General features: G+C 54.0%; 1 protein-coding gene across 6 annotated transcripts in view; it reads right to left on the reverse strand.

The window, feature by feature from the left end:
- The window catches only part of Kazn (kazrin, periplakin interacting protein), a 1,072,553-nt gene that overhangs the window by 54,243 nt on the left and 1,000,407 nt on the right, over positions 1-17,903 (reverse strand). For all 6 annotated transcript variants that reach the window (XM_004850318.4, XM_021262832.2, XM_013074311.3 and 3 more), the window contains 2 exons: positions 6,315-6,451; positions 2,338-2,508 (listed from right to left, as the gene is read on the reverse strand). In XM_004850318.4, the coding sequence (XP_004850375.1) occupies positions 2,338-2,508; positions 6,315-6,451 (308 nt within the window). The remainder of the gene's footprint in view (positions 1-2,337; positions 2,509-6,314; positions 6,452-17,903) is intronic.

A 17,903-nucleotide genomic window follows, 5' to 3' on the forward strand; every position in this document is an offset into this window, starting at 1 on the left:
CCCCCTCTTTCCTTTCTGAGCCTCCACCTTCTCCTGACTCCCAGAACCTGCAAACTGGTAAATATGCCCACAAATATGCCCACGTGACAAAAGTCAAGGTAGAAATGTGTTCAGAATCCACTTGTACTACTTGCTGTGTCAGCTTGAGCAACTTTCTCCACCACTTAGCCCAGGGTCTTCACGGGTCAGATACGGAAGCTTGGTGCTTTGGGCCTGGGACTCTGCAATCAGGCTGCCAGAGTTTGGTCCCAGCCCAGCAACTTCTGAGTCATGGGATGCTGAGAGGCTCCTCCCCTCTTCATGTCTCCCTGTCCCTGTCTGCCTGCTGGGAATAACAGCGCATGGCTGTTGGATGACTGACTGTAGTCTTCCTGTGCACCAGAAACTCACTGAGAGCATGGTGGTGTGTTCCTGTAATCCCAGGAATCTGGGAGACTGAGGCAGGTGGATCACAAGTCTGAGGCCAATCTGGGCAACTTAATGACTTAGGGAGGTCCCGTCTCAAAATAAAAAGGGAAGGAGCTAGCAATGTAGCTTAGTGCGCAGCCCCTGGTTTCAATCCCTAGAACCACAAAAATCAAAACAAAACAAAACCCCACTATGAGGAGAGCCAAGTTTTCCCTCGGGGAGGTGGCTGGGACCCTCTTCCCTACCCTCAGGGCCTCAGGGAGCAGTTGCAGCCTGTGCTTTCAGCCTGAGAACTGAAGCAGACACAGGCCCCACGCCTCACTCATCCCAGCTAGGGAGGAGGTGCAATCAAAGAGGACAAAGTGCCGGGGCTCCTCCCCGGTAGGGGCCACAGTGAAACCATTCTGCCTGGAGCCCAGGCCGGCCTGATTCTGCAGTGCATCAGCATCTGGCCCATCTCTAAGCCTGGCCTCTTCCTTCCCAGGGCACCTTGGATCCTGACTCCTGCAGGCACAGCTAGTCAGAGCGGCCCCCAGGTCAGCAAGGTGGAGAGGGCAGCTGGGCGGGCTGATGACTCAGTCTGCCTGTGAACCACAGGTGGTGGGTGACAGAGGGGACCTGCTGTTAGACGGGCTCCCCAACAAGCCAGGAGCCGCCATGGCTGTGTTAGGTCCCTGTCCTCTGTCCCTGGGCAGACACTGCCTATGCTGCTGCGCCAACAGATCCACTACCTAGGCTGCAACCTCCCCACAGCTGAGGACTGGATGTCTGCTGGAAGGAGGAGGCAGGCCCCTGAGTGTGCATGGGGGGACCAGGGGCTGAGGTGAGTGGCTCCCAATCCAAGCAGTCCCCAGGATGTGGGGACCCGAGCTCCAGGCAAGGAGACACTGTGCTTGTCTGTCCTGGGCATTGGGAGAGCTGGTCTGAGACGTGTGGGGCTGGCAGCAGCACTGCCCACACCACAGTGGGAAGCCCACCCCAGAGGGGACCCCGGGCTGCGGCCTCTTCCTGCCTGGACGGCCCTCACCGTTAGGGGTCAGTGTCTGGCAAAGAGACCCAGAAGACACAAGGAGCCAGCCCTGCCCTTAAGCAAGTTGCTTTAGGAAACCATCCTGTCATTGTTTATGACCACAGGCACTGTGCTAAGTGTCCCTTGCATTACTTCACTGGGAGGCCCAGAGAGGGGAGAGCCCTGCAGGATACGCCCATCTGGAGCCAAGTGAGGCCCTCCTCAGGGACTCCCTGTACAACCTCCACCGCCACTGTCCCAGGAGCCCTGGTGGCCTTCAAAGACCCTTCTACCCCTCAGCTCTCTGTCTACCCAGCACCCTGGGGAGAGGAGTGTGGGATTAAGACCCTGGCCCCTGTCCCAGTAACAGGAAGGACCAGAAGCTCGGAAGAGTCCTGTGCAGCTCAGGTCATGCAGGGCAGGGAAAACCAAATTCTGGGTTTGGGGCTCTGGCCCTGGGTGCTCCGCCCTACACAGGGGTACCCCAGGCACCTTCTCAGAAAAGTGTTTGGGAATATTTGAGGGGTTTGTTTTGCAATTAAAAATAACATTTTTCTTCCTGGGTGATGCTTATGGTAAGAGCCTTTTCCTGCAGATACATACGAAAAAAGAGGGAAAAAGAAAGAAATAGAAGTCATGTGCAGTCCTTCTGATCTGAGATAACTAATGTTCCTATTTTGGTGTATCTTCTTCCAAGTATTTTCCTAAACAAATATATATTTCCCCAAACCTATTTCTCTCTGCTCTTGTCTGCAGCTGCCTGGGGAGTGTGGATGAGCTAAGGTCTCCCGCTGTGCCCACATTTCCTGGCACAGGGACACATGGGCTCTGGGGGCCTCGGGCTGTGGAGTGCTGCCTGCTTCCTTCCCCCTGGGCTTTCAGGGCAGCCTGAGGTCTCGTGCCGAGCGAGCGGCTCTCACCATGGCCAGCTCGGCCTCCAGTTCCTTCATGCGGTTGTCCTTGAGATCCAGCTGGGAGCGCAGGGCTGCCGCATGGTCCGTGGCCTCCTTGGCCTGGCGCCGCAGCTCCCACTTCTCCCGCTCCAGCAGGTCCTTCTCCTTGGCCAGGGCCTTGACGGCATCCTCGCTCTCCTGTGGGTGGGGTAGAGACAGTGTCCATGGGGGTTACGACCCAGTGGGGGATTCTGGGCCCAGGGACCCCTTGAGGACCCCACAAGGACATGTGGCTTCAGCTTCTCTGAGCAGCTCTAAATATGTGGCCTTGGAAACCGCACCTGTAAAATGGGCAGGGACCCAACACTGACCAGAGGCTGTGACCCTGCTGTTGCTATGGCCTGGCTGGAGCTCTGGCGGGAGGGGGGAGTTGCCCTCCATGAAATCCAGGATCAGAGCAATAATTTTTAAAAATGAGTGTTTTCAACTGGTCATGGTGGCTCATGCTTGCAATTCCAGCATTCTGGGAGGCTGAGGCAGGAGGATTGCAAGTTCAAGTCCATTCTGGGCAACACAGTGAGACCTTATCTTAAAATTAAAAAGTGGAGAGGCACCCTGGGGATGTAAGTTCAGTGGGAAGGCCCCAGTAGTGGCAAAAAAAGGTGTTTTCCAAATTTAATTTTCCCGAATGAACCTAAAAGGTATTGTGAAGTCAGTCGATGAACATGACCCTTGGGGCTCAGCTGGGCCATAGTGAGCTGCACACGGGGGTCTCTACTAGAAAGCTTCCACTTAATTCTGTAGCTTCAACCCCAGCCCTGCTGCTGACAGGGTGCACAAGCCCTTTTATTACCTATGGGTTCAGAATGACATGGAATTTGCAGGATTTTCCTGCCACACAGGAGTGAATTTGACTCTCCATCCAAAGACATGGAGAAGCACTTGGTGTTAAGCCCCAGGTTGGCTGTGCTGCCAATGGAATAACTGGCACCACAGCCACTTCCCCAGGGACCACTCTGGGGCACCTTGTACATCACCAGCGGAGAGACGAGTCCTGGGCCCATCAAAACACTTCTGCACAGTGTTGGGGACACTGCAGGCTCTGGAGCTGACCCCGGGGCTGGCATCCTGCCTCTGTGCTGACCCCAGGCTGGGGACCTCACCTAAGCCTCCATGGTCACCTCTGTGAATCAGGGTAAGAAAGACAATCCCAGGCCCGAGTTACTGTTACAATGGCAAATGTGAAGTGATGAAGGCCATGCCTGCACAGAGTAGGTGCACAATAAATGCTTGCTACTGTTAAGATCATCTTAACAGTATTACACGTGGGTGAATACAGAATAGTTTCTCTAGTGTGAGAAACTGAAAGTGTAACTGAGGATACACATGGATGAAATTGCCTAATAACATACTTCTCAGATTGTGTTTCCATCGTGTGTCATACGACTGTATCGAAATTTAAATTAGGGAGAAGCTTGGCTTATGTGGAGTCTGCTAACTAACTGGAGTTTTTTTCTAGACTACTATTTGTTCAGTGTTGGTTTTGGGGATCTTTCTGATACAAATCACATCCTCTGGTGTCTTGTTGGTGCTTGAGATGCTTTTTTAAGTTATATGGAAAAATGTTTAAGTGCTTTTCAGTTTTGTTTTGGTTGAGTTCTACTGTATTTGAATATTATTGTAGTTTTTTCCCCTTGCATTGTTCTCTTTTGAATGGTTTTAATTTTTGTATGTATGTGTGTTTGATAATAAAGTTTTTAAAATTAAAAAAAAAGATCATCTTTATACCAGCTCCCACTAAGGCGACCTCTGAAGATGTCCATCGCCTCAACCACAATCAGAGAATGTCCCCTAATGACTCCACAGTTTCGATCCTTGGGGTCCTATACTGGAACGTCTGTCCCTGGCTTTTCTGAATCCCCATCTGTCCTCTTTCAAGGTGCAGGTCCTGGGTAACTTCCTCCAGCGCCTGGCTCCAGGGTCCTTTGATACCCTCATGCCCCATTGGGGCTCTTTCTGCACAGTTCCTGCCTGTTTGCCACCCTCCCAGGGCTGGCCCACTCCCGTCAGCAAGGGGCTTTGCTTCCTTCTCTGGGTGCCAGGGAGACCAACACCAGGCAGTGACAGATAAGCCCCGCTTGGAGGAGGCTTTGAAGCCCACAGCAGCATTTTCGAGATCAAACGACTGACTTGAGTCCCAGGAAACAATAATAATAAAATGGCGATTGCTGCAGTGAAAACTACCAGCCTGAGATGGCAGCAGTGACACTCAGTGCTGAGTAGCTGCCCTTGTCACCCTGTGCCAGAGATGGGAGGTGATAGCCAGGCAGGTCCCTGGCAAGAGGTGAGACTGTCACTTGCTGTCTGTTCCTATACTGGTGGCCCTGGGCTGGGACCAGCTTGGCACCAGAGTGTGTCAGGTTGTGTCCTGTCCTCCCACTCAAAGGTGCCCAGGTTTCCCTGCTGATGGGAAAGACCAGCTTCCTTGGGGCCCGCTGTAGCCCATCCAGCTGGGCAAGGACAAGGGAGAGGGGACAAAAGAGGCTGGGATCTGGGGAAAGGTGGCCCCAGTACTTGGGGTCTAAAAGCAGGCTCTGCACCCCAGTCCTTTGCACCCTGCCCAGCTGCCATGGAGGGGTGACTCTGCCTCCCCTTCAGCTCAGCTGTGAAATGGGGTTGTGTGGGCACCCCTCCCCATGGCGCAGTGTGATTGTGAGGTACACAGAGCACAGGCTCCGAGGGGGCTCTGCTCTGAGCACGTAAAACTATGCACTGTCCCAACTCGGCATGCACATAGGCAGGTACCTGTGTCATCACGGAACAGGGCCCCTGGCTTCCTTCTCTGGAGATGCCTGAGCTGCCGGCATCAGATTCCTGTGGTGGCTGGGGCAACAGCAATGAGCAATGGCAATGAGGGTGCAGACCCCAGGCTCTGTCCCTGTCCTCTGCCACCTTCCAGGGTGTCCCCAGCCTGCACACTGTATCTGGCAGGGGCAGACGCAGAAGGCTGAGCTAAGAGACCTATTGTGGACAGACGGAGGCAGCAGTGGCTGAGGGGTCACCAAGGGCAGTTGGAGCCCCGAACACCATCCAGGCTGTTGGGGGCCTGGCAGAGAGTGCTCAGCCACTCTCATCACGGAGAAGAAGGGATGTGGGGCCCTGGGACAGGACAGCAGTATCAGTGGTTAACAGCAGACCGGGCATGGGGACAGAGCCTCTCATCTCTGGCTCAGAGCCCACATCCTTGCTGGGACTGTCCACTGCTTGTGGCCAGAACAGCTCAGCCCTCCCATCACCAAAAGTGCTGCAAACTGTGAACCCCACCTCCCACGATCCTCGCCCTGCCCACTGTGTCTTGTCCTGGGACAGAGGCTCTCTGCTGTTCTTCTGCCCTGCACACCAGAGGGTTCAAATCCTCTGCAGACACAGTGGCTCACAAAGCCCTGCTTGGCTGGGGCTGGACTCTTCCAGTGTCATTATCCTCTTGGGCACATTATTTCGCAGATATCATGCAGGTATTTGCTGAATCAAATTCCTCAGGTATCTATCTGACCCACAAACTCCTACTCATCCCACAGAGCCCAACTCGTACATTACCTCCTCTGTGAAGCCTTCCCAGACTCTCCCTGCAGGAAGAATTTCCTGCTGTCTTTCAGGAGCACCACTCTCCCCACACTTGTTATGGGAGCATTCATCAGCTGAACGGCTCCCAGTCACTGAGTGCTTGTTATGTGCTAGGCACCACACCATGTGCTTGGTGTGCACAACCCCAGAATCCTCACAGCAGCTGCGCACCATCACCCTCTTGCCAATGAGGAAACTGAGGGTCAGAGAGATAATGGGAAGCCGGGGGCAAACATGGGAACAGGGGTTAGTAGCAGCCAGACCCCCATTCCCACATGAACACTGTCCAGGCCCAGACACCCTGGGGGCTGCGCCCGTTCCCCTGGTGCCCCAGCCCAGCACAGAGCTCAGCCTGTCGGGGACCAGTGGGTGGTGCTGACCTTGCGGTGCTGCTCGTAGCTGCGGATGAAGTCCCGCAGCTGCTCCTCACGGCTCTCCAGCGTGGCGTACAGCTGCTGCATCTGGCTCACCAGGTCTGTCTTCTCTCCCTTTAAGCGCTTCCGGTCGGCCTTCATGGCTGTGGACAGAAGAGTGCGTCAGCCCTGAGACCCCAGCACCTGCCCCTGTGCCTTTTAACAGATGGTGAAATGTCCAGTGTTCCACCGGACTCCCAGGATCCAAATCCAGATCCACCGTGTCCACAGTCCCCTCTTCTCACCCCTCAGATTTCCCACCCACACAGGAAGCAGGCCTTATTCTTCCCGGCTCCGAACTGGCCGAGTCCCCTGAGGTCAGGAGCTGATGCCTGGGGAGCTCCTGGCCCCATAACCCCAGAAGTGGAAGGGACCCAATTCTCTGCCAAGATGAACTCCCAAGGCCACTGGGAGGCTGCTGGGCCACAAAATGACTTGGCCCAGCCAAATAGCCCCTCATTTGCTCCATCTTCTCCCTGGGGAGAAGAGTTTGATTAAAAACATGCAAGATAAGATACCCAGAAATGGGCCACAAAAGAAAAAAATATAAATCGGACTTCATCAAGATTAAACACTTTTGCTTTAAAGGCCAGCATCAGAAAATTTGAGGACAGCTCACAGAATGGGGGAGAATATCTGCAATTCCTGTATGTGATATAGGACTTATTTTGAGAATATATAAATAATTCTTCCAACTCAATAATAAAAAGACAACCCATTTATAGAAAGAAAACCAAGAAAAAGAAGCCAGGTGTGGTGGTACATGCCTGCAATCCCAGCACTCCAGGAGGCTGAGGCAGGAAGATGGCAAACTTTTAACCCTAGACCAGGCCATTTACTGACTTAGTGAGACCTGGTCTCAAAATAAAATGCATAAATAAATATAAAGGATAGAAAGGGCCGGGGATATAGGTCATTGGGGAGGCCATATTAAAAAAAGAAGAAGAAACAAAAGAAAAGGGCAACCCAGTTAAAAAATGGGTGAAGAATCTAAACAGTCTCCAAGACATGGCCAGGAAGTCCATGAAAAGGAATGTGACACCCTCAGTCATCAGGGAGGCACAAGTCACAACCACTGTGAGACCCCACTCCACATCCACAAGAACAGCTGAAATAAAGAAGCCAGCAACCCGTGCTGGGAAGGATTTGAGAAATGGGAGTTCTCCCACCCTGTGGGGAGAAAGTAACCATGGCACAGCAGCTTTGGGAAATAGTCTGGTGGGTCCTCAAAAGATCAAATGCAAAGTTACCACAGAGCCAGCGATTCTACCTTTAGGCACAAACCCCAGAGGAGTGGAAATGCAGGAGCTTGTAGACATCTCAGAAGGTGGGAAGTGCCCATATGTTCAGCAGTGAAAAATCAAACAAAATGAGATACAGGCACACGACGGAAAGCTGTTTCACATAGGAAGTGCAGCAATGGCATGGCTATGAGGACCTGCCTTGAGGATGCGATGCTAGAGAGAAGCAGAGACGGAAGGCCACATGTCACATGACTCCATTTCCAGAATCTCTAGAGACAGAGAGTAGATCAGTGGCTGCCTCCACCTCTGGCTGGGGGCAGGGGCTGGATGGGGGAATGTGTGGTCACAGCTGAGGGTGGCAGGGTTCCCTTTAAGGCGACCGAAATGTTCTGATGTTGGCTGTAGTGATGGTCATACAGCTGTGAATGCACTAAATCCTCGGCCTGTGCCCTTGAAGTGGGTGGACTGTGTGCTATGTGAATTAAATCTCAACCAAGCTGTTCCAACAAAACAATGAAACAAGAGTCACACGCCCGGTCACAGCCCACGAGGCAGCACACTGCAGGGTCTCCCTTCCCGAAGGCCCAGCAGCTTGGCGGATGGAGTGGCTCAGGACAGGGTCTGACTGAAGAGGGGCACCTGGGGCCTTTCCACAGCCCCTGGACCTGCACCCTTCCCTGAAAAGTGCACAGACGAGGGGGTTCTCAGGTTATCTATGGAGGGGGGAACAGGGCAAAGCAACTCCTGGGCTCTGGAAGCTTCCAGCCTGAGGAAGCCCAGAGTGGTCCAGTCATTTGCCTAAAGCCCCACAGCCACGTCTGACCCCAAAGCCCACATGTGTGCGCTTGACCCTCCACAGTGAAGCTCCCCAAGTCTGAGGGGTCCCCACCCCTCTAGCTGGCAGAGGGCAGTGACACGGGACATCTAACCCTGCCGACTCAGCCTGTGCACATGAAGGAGTTGGGGACCCTAGCACCGCCCAGTGACTGAAGAGGATCCTGAGTTCATGGCCAGGACCCTACAAATGCTGATGTCCTTCTGGCCCCGGGGGGGGCCTTCCTGGTCCTTGGGTAGAACAGGTGGGGCCAGCTTGGCCAGCACCCTGTGTGTCATCATGCACAAAGAGCCACATAGAGACCCATGCTAGGGACCATGGGTCTAGGGCAGTCCTTCAAATTCCAGCTTTGAGGCCCCCTTGCCCAGCTGGGTCTATTCTCACAACTTGGCCAGTAGTGGCTTAGGTCATTCCAGGCCTGCTGGGCCAGAACATTAAAGGGTGGGGACACAGAGCCTGCAGGGAGAGGGCTCTGCTCTGGTCCTGCCAGGCAGGGAAAGCTCCCTGGGCCAGGTCAGGGAGGGGCTCAGCTGGGTTGGTTCTTTACCTTGCCCCAACGTGGTGTGGCTACATTACAGGAGAACCTTGCTTTTAGAAACCTCAACATCCAAGAAGCTAACTGGTGTTATGTGTTATGGTTTAGACCTAAAATGTCCCCAAAAGGTTCATGTGTTCAGATGTGGGCTTTTGGTAACTTTTTTTTGGTACCAGGGATCAAACTCGGGACCTTGCACTTTTGAGGCAGGGGGCAGAACCACTGAGCTAAATCCCCGGCCCAGCTGTGGGCTTTTGGAAGGTGACTGGATCCTGAGGGCTGTAAATTCAGTGGATTCATCTGCCAATGTGAACCTATTCTGATGATTTCATGGGGAGGCAACAGGGACTTGGGGGGGGGTGTTTACTTGAAAGGAGTGGGTCATGGGAATATGACCTTGGGGACTTACTCCTGCCCCACCCTCTCTGGCTCTTCCCCCCGCCCCTCCTGCTTCCCGGCTGCCATGAGGTAAGCAGTTTTGCTTCGCTACGTCTTTCCACCATGATGTTTCATGGTTCTCAGGCCTCTAGCAGTGGAATCAGCTGACCATGGACTGGAACCTCGGAAACTATGAGCCAAAATACACCTTCATCCTTTGTGTACATCAGGTACTCTGTAGGTAGGTGGGGTCCTTGTCATCCACTTGATGGGGAGCCACAGCCACACAGTAGGCAAAGGCAGGGCAGGGTTCAACCAAGGCCTGGCTCTTGGTCTTGGCTGGTTTCACACTGGTAGGCACAAAGGCCTTGGAGATAGGGTCCCTCAGGTCTCAGACGGTCCCTCCCTGCTGGGAGAGAGAGCTGCTGCCACAGAGCAGGGCACACAGATGCCCCTGAGGGTTCCCTTCTGTCCTTCTTCAGCTGAAATGAAACCCCCAAGCTCTGATTTACCTCTGTCAGCCCCATCTGAGTGAGAATTGGACTTGACTGTGCTCTCAGCCACTGGAGACTCTGGGGAGGGGGAACTCCCCTCTGCCTCCCAGCATGGCATCCCTGGGCTTTTCCTGGCTTTTGAGGGGTAATGTTGACACCTCTTGCTGGCCTCCACCCTCTGTCAAGCAAGGCTTTTGAGGGGTAATGGTGACACCTCTTGCTGGCCACCACCCTCTGTCCAGCACTCATGTGGTGGGGCAAGGGTTGTGCTTCCTCCGTCTGACTAGGGGGCTCCTGGAGAGTGGGTGCTGGACCTGTGCCTCAGATGAGTCGCTTCCCCCTAAAAGCAGAGCTAGAGCTGCCCAGTGTTCAGCGCAGCACCTACCATGTGCTGGGCTCCATGCTTGCTACAACAGCAGGGAAGCCTGCCACCTTCGGGGTGGGTGATGGTCTGAGAGGAGATGACCCGTGCACATATGATTGACAGCAGTGCTGGGCTTCCATCCTCCTTACTAAGAGGACCCCAATTTTGTTTTGGGGGGCTGTGTGTCATGCTAAAACACTCAATTTTCCAAACTCTCCTGCAGCTAGAGGGACAGGCTCTGGTCCCTAGGGTGTACAGATGTCCACCGGGAAAGCACCAATCATTCTCAGCCCTCTTGTGTGTACCAGGATGGAAGCTTCATGCCAAGAATGGGAAGCAGAAGGACAGAGAGAGGGGCTCGCAACTCTGATGGTTCCCACCTGGGCCAGAATTCCATGTAATAGGAAAACCAAATTCATTTGTGGGGCTTCTCAGGGTGTGTGGCACAGTGGGGTGGGCTCTGAGCGGCACTGGCACGCCCACCTCTGCCAGGGAAAGGACCCAGAAAACATGAGGTCTGACTCTCTCTCTGGCACAAATGTCAAATGAAGGACAATCTAAAATAATGGGGCACCCCTGAGACCGCCACTTACACAGAAAAGCCCATGTCCAGCCTGCACATGGCTTTTCCAAAGCACCTGCAGCCACAGGACAGCGTGGGACCATGGATCCTGGCTCTTGGCACCCTGGACATAGCCTGTCTGTGCTGTGTATGGGAAGGCAATGAAGAAGCTTGCCAAACAGCAGGCCCCCTCAGGTGCTGCACTGGCTATTCAGGTGGGTGTGTGGCCTGGTATTGCAGCTCTAAACAAATGGGTAGTTTCCCACATCAATCCCCTAGAAATCATTTCAAATCTACAAGTAGCTGTGAGAACGCCCTCCTCTGCCTTTTGTCTCTGCTATGCTTCTGTCTTTCCGAACCCATTCTGATGGCCTGCACATGCCTGCCTCAGGAGTGGCTGGCCCCATTCCAGCAGCCAGGCCACTGGAACCACTGCCACAGTCACAGGCAGGTGGACTGCATGCCTGCTGGGTCCCCTAAGATAGGGAAGAAGAGCAGTCTGGCTCTCAGAAATGCCCTCACCACAATGTCAGGCCACAGCTGAGATGCAGAGTGGCCCCAGGAGATTTCCCTATACCACTGCTGCCTGTGATGATGGTGTGCAGGACATTCGCAGACACCCACAAACATGTCCAATGCTACATGGTGGGGCAGGGTGGGTGGCATTCTGGGCACAGGGACCTGACACCCCACCCTGGCTCTGAGACTTGGGGGAATCATCTTCCCATCCTCAGATTCCAAAATATTAAAACGATTCCCATGTAGTGCGCCTTAGCCAGTGCCAGGCACTGAGCCTACCTAGCTTTATGGGCTTTCAGCATTGAACTCCTGATTGATTCTGAAGTCATTCTGCATTACATATAAGGGGTGGGTGTCCCCAGGGCGCATACCTGTGTGTGCAGGCTGTGCATGTTTATGTGTGTGCGCGTGCGCATGCATGTGTACACAGAAGTCAGTAGGTCTTCAGGAACCCCCTGGCTCTCCGCCTGCAGCACCTCCCCAGCCCAAGTCCTGGTGGCGCTCCATGCTGAGTCGGGCTTCCCACTGCTCTGAGCTCAGGAGACCGTGGGCCCGGTCCAGGATGATCCACAGCCAGGAACCCTTGTAAAATGTCCCAGGCTGGTGGCTATGACAAAAACAAGCTGAGGTGGGGAGGGAGGTGGCTGGCAGAGTGCAGAGGCCACCTGCCCCATGGAACTACCCAGCCCCAGCCAGCAGGGGGCTCCCTTTTCTTTTCCATTTGGTGTTCCTGACCCTCAGATCTCCATAGAAACTGGGAGGTAAAGGGAGGCAGGCAGGTGCCAGAAGGGCTTGGCAGACTGATCTGTGGGGCCCTGGCTTCTGAATAAACACACACCAAAACAGAAGGCTCTGGATCCCTCCAGCTCACCTTCCCTTTACAGGTGGGGAAACTGAGGCCCAAAGAGGGAAGGAAGATGTTGAGTGTCATGCAGTGAGCTAGCCCGGGTGTCCTGACATGTACACCAACAGAGACGGGGTTAGAAGCAGCCACTTAGGAATCTGCCCAATTTTAATTAAGCCTCCATTTCCTCACCTGCAGAATGACGAACGAGAGTCACAAATTCCACCTTGCAGGGGACAGGCTGTCTTGTTCCAAGGGAACAGTGGGGCTAAGACCTCGAGCATTTGGGGAGAAGAGGACCTCAGACAGACACGTGTAAGGCTCAGGGAGCTTGGATGCCATCCTCTCTCTACCCTGTGACAGACAGCATGGGTGACTCTGAGCCTCCCGTGCCTCCACTGTGAAGTGGCATGTGATCACCACAGCCTTGCAAGGCTCTAGGGGGAAGATCAGCATAAAGTTCTGCTGATCGTCTCTTCTTGCTTCTAAGCCCGAGCTCCAACCCCTGGAAATGCAGGGGACCTTGTTGGTCGGCTGGTGTCTGAGTAGGGAGAGACCCAGTGTGGGAAAATAGCAGAGTAGACCTGGGGTATAGCGGGAGGCCCACAGATTTGCAGTTTGGGTGCCAGTTTTCTTTGGCTTTTCCTGTTTGAAGGACAAGCAAGGTGCGATCAGAAGAGGCCAAAGTTCATTTGACTTCACCCAGGGCTCTTTTCCCATTCTCCTCTTGGGTGAGAACAGCTGACCCAAGGACGTGGACAAGTGGCAACACCAGCAGTCACAGCCGAGAAAGCTGCACCCAAGGCAGGCCTGGCTGGAGACACATGGATGGGGCTGAGCTGAGATCTACTCTCTCTGAAGGTTAATGGCCCTCTTTTCACTGTGCCACGGAGAGGGGACCAGCTCACTCGCAATGAGCAGCAGGTAACCTAGCACCAGACCCAGTGCCGCTAGGCTCAGACCCGGGATGTCTCCAGAAACCCTTTCTTCATGAATAGCCTAGAAAGACAGCACCAGACCTTTCCAACTTCCCATCTGGGGCAGGACAGGCCAGTTTCTCAAATAAGTTCTTATATTCGTCCATTGGCCAAGGCAGACATGATTAACTGATTCATTTCTCTAGGAATCTGGATTGATTAGCACTGTCTGCCATGGCACAGGAAGGAGTAGTTCTCAATGTTTGAGAACTACTTGGTGACCTCTATATCTGGGTCAATGCTGTGCCAATTACTGTGATGCCACTGAACCAAGGCCAACCCTATTGACCACAAGAGAGAGGTAGTTCTTTTCACTGGTAGAAAACCAGTCCTTTCATACCAGCCACATGACTGCAGGAACTTTGAGCTGCAAAGGTTAAGGAAAGATTACTAGGTTTATGCACTTAGTTTTCTGTCCCCTAATCTGGAAGCCACAGTTCCTGGATTTTCCTTTTCCATCATTTATTTCCTTGACAACTTGTGCAGCCCATGGCTTTAAATCCAGGCCTGCACTGATGCCAGCCTAGGTCACATCTCTGAGCTCCATATTCAGATCTAAGAGTGTCCCCTACTCCCCCATCTGATAGCATCCTGGGCCACAAGTATCCCAGGGCATGTCCTGACCAGACTCCCAATAGCATGTTTCTTACAGTACCCTAAAAACTTCCTTCATGGTGCCCTCAGCCTTTTGGTTACTCTGGCCCAAAACTCTGGAAACTGGCCCTCCTTCCCTGCACCACACTCAATTCATCAGGTTCAACTCAGCATCACCTAGCTTCTGGCCACTTCTTGCCACACCAGCTACTACTTGGGCTCTGTCACCACTGTTCCATATCTGGGCCAAGCAGCAGCCCCTATGGGGTCTCCCAACTGAGGAGCGAGCAGTCCCCTTAAAATGCGGGTAAGACCACGATGCTTCTCTGCCTCTGTCCCAGGACTCCTGTTTCAATGTGCACAACTTGGGCAAGAGTGGGGTGCGGAAGACTCTCTGGCTCATGATTTCCAAGAACCCCGAGCTGTTTCTCCCTGGCCCTCCAGCTCAGGGATGGATACTCCCCACCCCAGGGTGGAACATGGGACTGCCCCTTGAGAGGTGGGCAGACGGGGACCTAGAGGCCAGCCCCACGGCGGCTCAGTGCCAGCAATGCCAGGCATCCTGACTTCAGAAGAATTCCAAACTCGCCTGGGCGGGTGTCTGAGAATGAAACCCAGGGAGGCTCAGGTCCATCTGTCGTGGAGGGCCCAGCACTGCAGAGACCTGGGGGTGAAAGCCAGGCCCCATCATGCCCACAGCGTGACCTGGGCTATATATTCCCTAACCTCTGTGTGTCAACCGGGAAAACGGTTTCTTGCTTAAGGGCAAGTGGAAGCGAGTCACTGCCGGGGACTGCCTGGCTGTCATCCACTTCTCAGCAACCTCTTACGTTCGGAGCTGTCCCAGAGTGGGCAGGGAGGTCCAGGGCAGGTCTGAGCTGAGGCCAGCAGTTCCTGGCCATCAGGGTCACCCCGGGCTTGGTCATGTGCCAGGGACCAGGATGCCCAGTGGGAAAAATGAGAGCCAGGATGGCGCAGCCAGTCCAGGGTGATCAGAACTCAGACAAGGTGTGCTCAGAGGGGCACAGGGGTCCCACGACCAGGTCACTGCCACCCATCCCCGTGGGACCCCTGAGAAAGCTGGCAGGGTGGTGGACCCGGGGATCAGGTCCCCTTCCCAGCCTCTCCCAGGGGCAGCTCCCAGAAGGAGGGAAGTGGGAGGGACGGGCCGTAGAGCGGGTGTTTGTTTTCCAGCCTAGGAAGGAGAGTCCAGGAAAAGGTCCTCCTTCCTCCAAATCACACTAAAAATAGTGGCAGGGGACAGCCCGGAACAATGACATTCCCTAGACTGAGCTGGGAGGCGGGGATTTCTGGAAAGCAGCTTCAGCTGCAGCCCCCCTGCCCCACACAATGAGGACTATTTTTAAAGGCTTGTGCTGGTGTGGAAGGTCACCGGTAGGCATGATCTGGCTGCGGCTCAGTGCAGACAGGGAGGCAGCCGGATGCAGCAGGGAATGGAGGGGGACACAGGGTGCACCCCAGAGCAGCCTCTCTGGGCTGTGGTGTCCTGTTCTCAGACCATCCATAAGAAGCTGCCTGGTACCCTGTGATTTGGGGGCAGGTCTCATCATCCCCACGCCCAAGGGAGACCCAGCAGAACTGTTCAAGGCTGGGCACAGGCAGCAGCCTGGTGGCTGCAGGCAGGCTCTTCCCAGGTAAGGTTAGGAGAGAGGTTGCAGAGTAGGGAGGGACCAGGAGGGCAGACCCTGGGTTCAAACCAGCTGAGCCACACACTAGACTTGGTCCTGCACAGGCCGTGACAACACAGCCGGGGTTGGCTGTGACCTGAGTGGAGGAAGAAGACATCCATGAGGGTGCCGGACAGCCCTGGGCACAAGGACAGTCCTGCTCTGCCTCCTACCAGCCCTGGATCTTCAGGAGACCCTGTGACCTCACAGAGTCCAGTGACCACCTCCACAGAATGGGTACAACAGATCCTTTTGACCCCCGAGGGTGAAATGACACTCAGAAACAACAGCAAGCTTTGTGATCCTTGGAGACTTCTGAGTTGTGAGGACACTGTCACTTCAGGGGACAGCTGTGGGGGCTCCAGTGCCCGTGCCAGGCCAGGCTGGTGGGTCTGGCTGCTTTTGGCTTTAAGTGTTGAGCAGCCACATGGCCGGAAACCCCAGACACATTTTCCGATCCTAGACTCACACGGACTGATCTCATCCATCCAACACCGGGAAAACCCCTCCCGCCTCCCTAATTTGGGTGGGGAAGAAGTGGGTGTGTTCTTATCAGCTCTCCAGCCTCAGCAGCAATAATTAGCGCTTCAATTTTTCTTTTTTCATCCTGTCTTTGGTTTACTCATCTTCTAGGGAGATGGTGGGACTACAGGAGAGAGAGAAGGACGGGGAGAGAGAGGGAGAGAGAGAGAGGGGGAGAAAACACAAAATGACCTTTTTGTCTTCTCCACCATCAGCTGCAGAACAGTGCAGCCGTGGGGAACCATGTACCATGGCCACTACAGCCACCACCTCCAGCTGGGGGCCAGAGCTACCTGAGGCCAGGTCTTTCACTGGAGGGGTGCGAGGTTTATGGCAAGACTGGAAGCCTACTGTAATTAAGACCTCCATAAAATATTTAGACAGCCATGTGCAGATATATTAATGATCACACATTTAAATGTTAAGGAGTGCAATTAGATGAAAGATTAGCCAAGCCTGTCATTGAATATACATTCAGGACTGATAAACTCTTGTGCTTTAAAGTTACACATGTGAGCAGACGTGTGCACTTAGACTGCTCAGATGGACTTTGATTTGTCTTACTGAGAAAGTGCCCAAAGGTAATCAAGAAAAGGGAGAAAGGAGAGGGAGGAGGCAGGCTGGGAGGAAGGAGGGGCGGGGGGGTGGGGCGGCGGCGGTCAGGGACCTGTAGGACTGAAAGGGTCAGGAAATTAGTGGATGTGAAATTTGCACAACTCTATGGCAGGGAACTCCCTCTGCCTAGGACTACCTGGGTTTAGCTCCTCTACATGGGCTGTGGGGTGGCCTCCCCAGAACTTGAAAGCTTTAAATTCAAGTCACACAGAACTAATGACATTGCAGCATCTACAAAAGTTGCTTTAAAACGATTATCTCCCAGGTCAAGAATGAGATGGGCAGACCTGGGTCCCAGCATTATCAGTACCAGGCCTGATACTTTTATTCATTTGTAGGTCCAGGAATTGAACTTAGGACTTTTGCACTGAGCTACATCCCCAGCATCTCTCCCCTGACTTAAAATTTTGAGACAGGTTTTTGTGAAACTGTTAAATTGTCCAGCTTGGGCACAAGCACTGAGAAAAGTGACAGCTTCACTAAAACAGCAGCAGGTATATGATTAGGCCTGATTGTGAGGCTGACTGGATCACCTGCAGGTGATGTCCCAGGCCCCACTTCCTGGGGGCAGGACTGAGGCCCAGGAGGAAGGCAGCTTCTCAGGGGCTGGAACCTGTGGAGAGTTCTCCCCTCTGGGACCCCCTGGGAGAGGCTGGCCCTGGGGCATCTGGGCAGAGGTGGCCTCGAGGACTCAGGGCGTCCCAAGAACCATTGTGCCCAAGAGCAAATCAGTTCTCAGTTCCTGAGTCCAACTTGGTGGCTCCTTCAGACAGAACCTTCTCCTGAAATGAGCTCCAGTTTCCCCAGTGCTTAGCCACAGGGTCACCCTGCATTCCCCACGATATCGTATGGTGTTAGGTGTGATACACAAAAGCAGAGGAAATAGCAGGGAGGTGAAGAATTTCTGAAGGGCAGAATAACCATTTCCCTAAGGGTCCACATGGCCTTTGCACTGGCTGCACTGTGGGCCTTAGGACACCCCCTCCCCAAAGCTCAGCACAGGCTCGCTGCCCTGTCCCCCACACCCATCACCTTCTGGAAAGGCCTTCATTGTCCTCCCGCCTCCAAGACTGCAGTGTCGCCAGCCCCTCTCCCACACTGTCTTCCCTTCAGTGGTTCTTTCTTTTCTAAACCTCTGTCCTCATCTGACCCCACTTGTTTTGGATTTACTCATTGTCATGCCAGGTCTGGCACATAGAAGGTGCCTAGTAGGTACATGTGGGAGCAGCTGAGAGCGACCACAGTGGCAGTGTGTGCAGGGCACAGAAGGGACAGGAGGCAGAGGGCTGCAGGAGGGCTCTGGACAGCCAGGCTAGGCCCATCCCGGACACCGGTGGGACCCTGGCATCTGATTGCCTGAGCTCTGCCAGCCTGGAGGCTGCACA

Source organism: Heterocephalus glaber, unplaced genomic scaffold, assembly GCF_053883595.1.
Source record: "Heterocephalus glaber isolate CG9 unplaced genomic scaffold, H.glaber_assembly_v1.0 deba00001452, whole genome shotgun sequence".
Lineage (NCBI taxonomy): Eukaryota > Metazoa > Chordata > Mammalia > Rodentia > Bathyergidae > Heterocephalus > Heterocephalus glaber.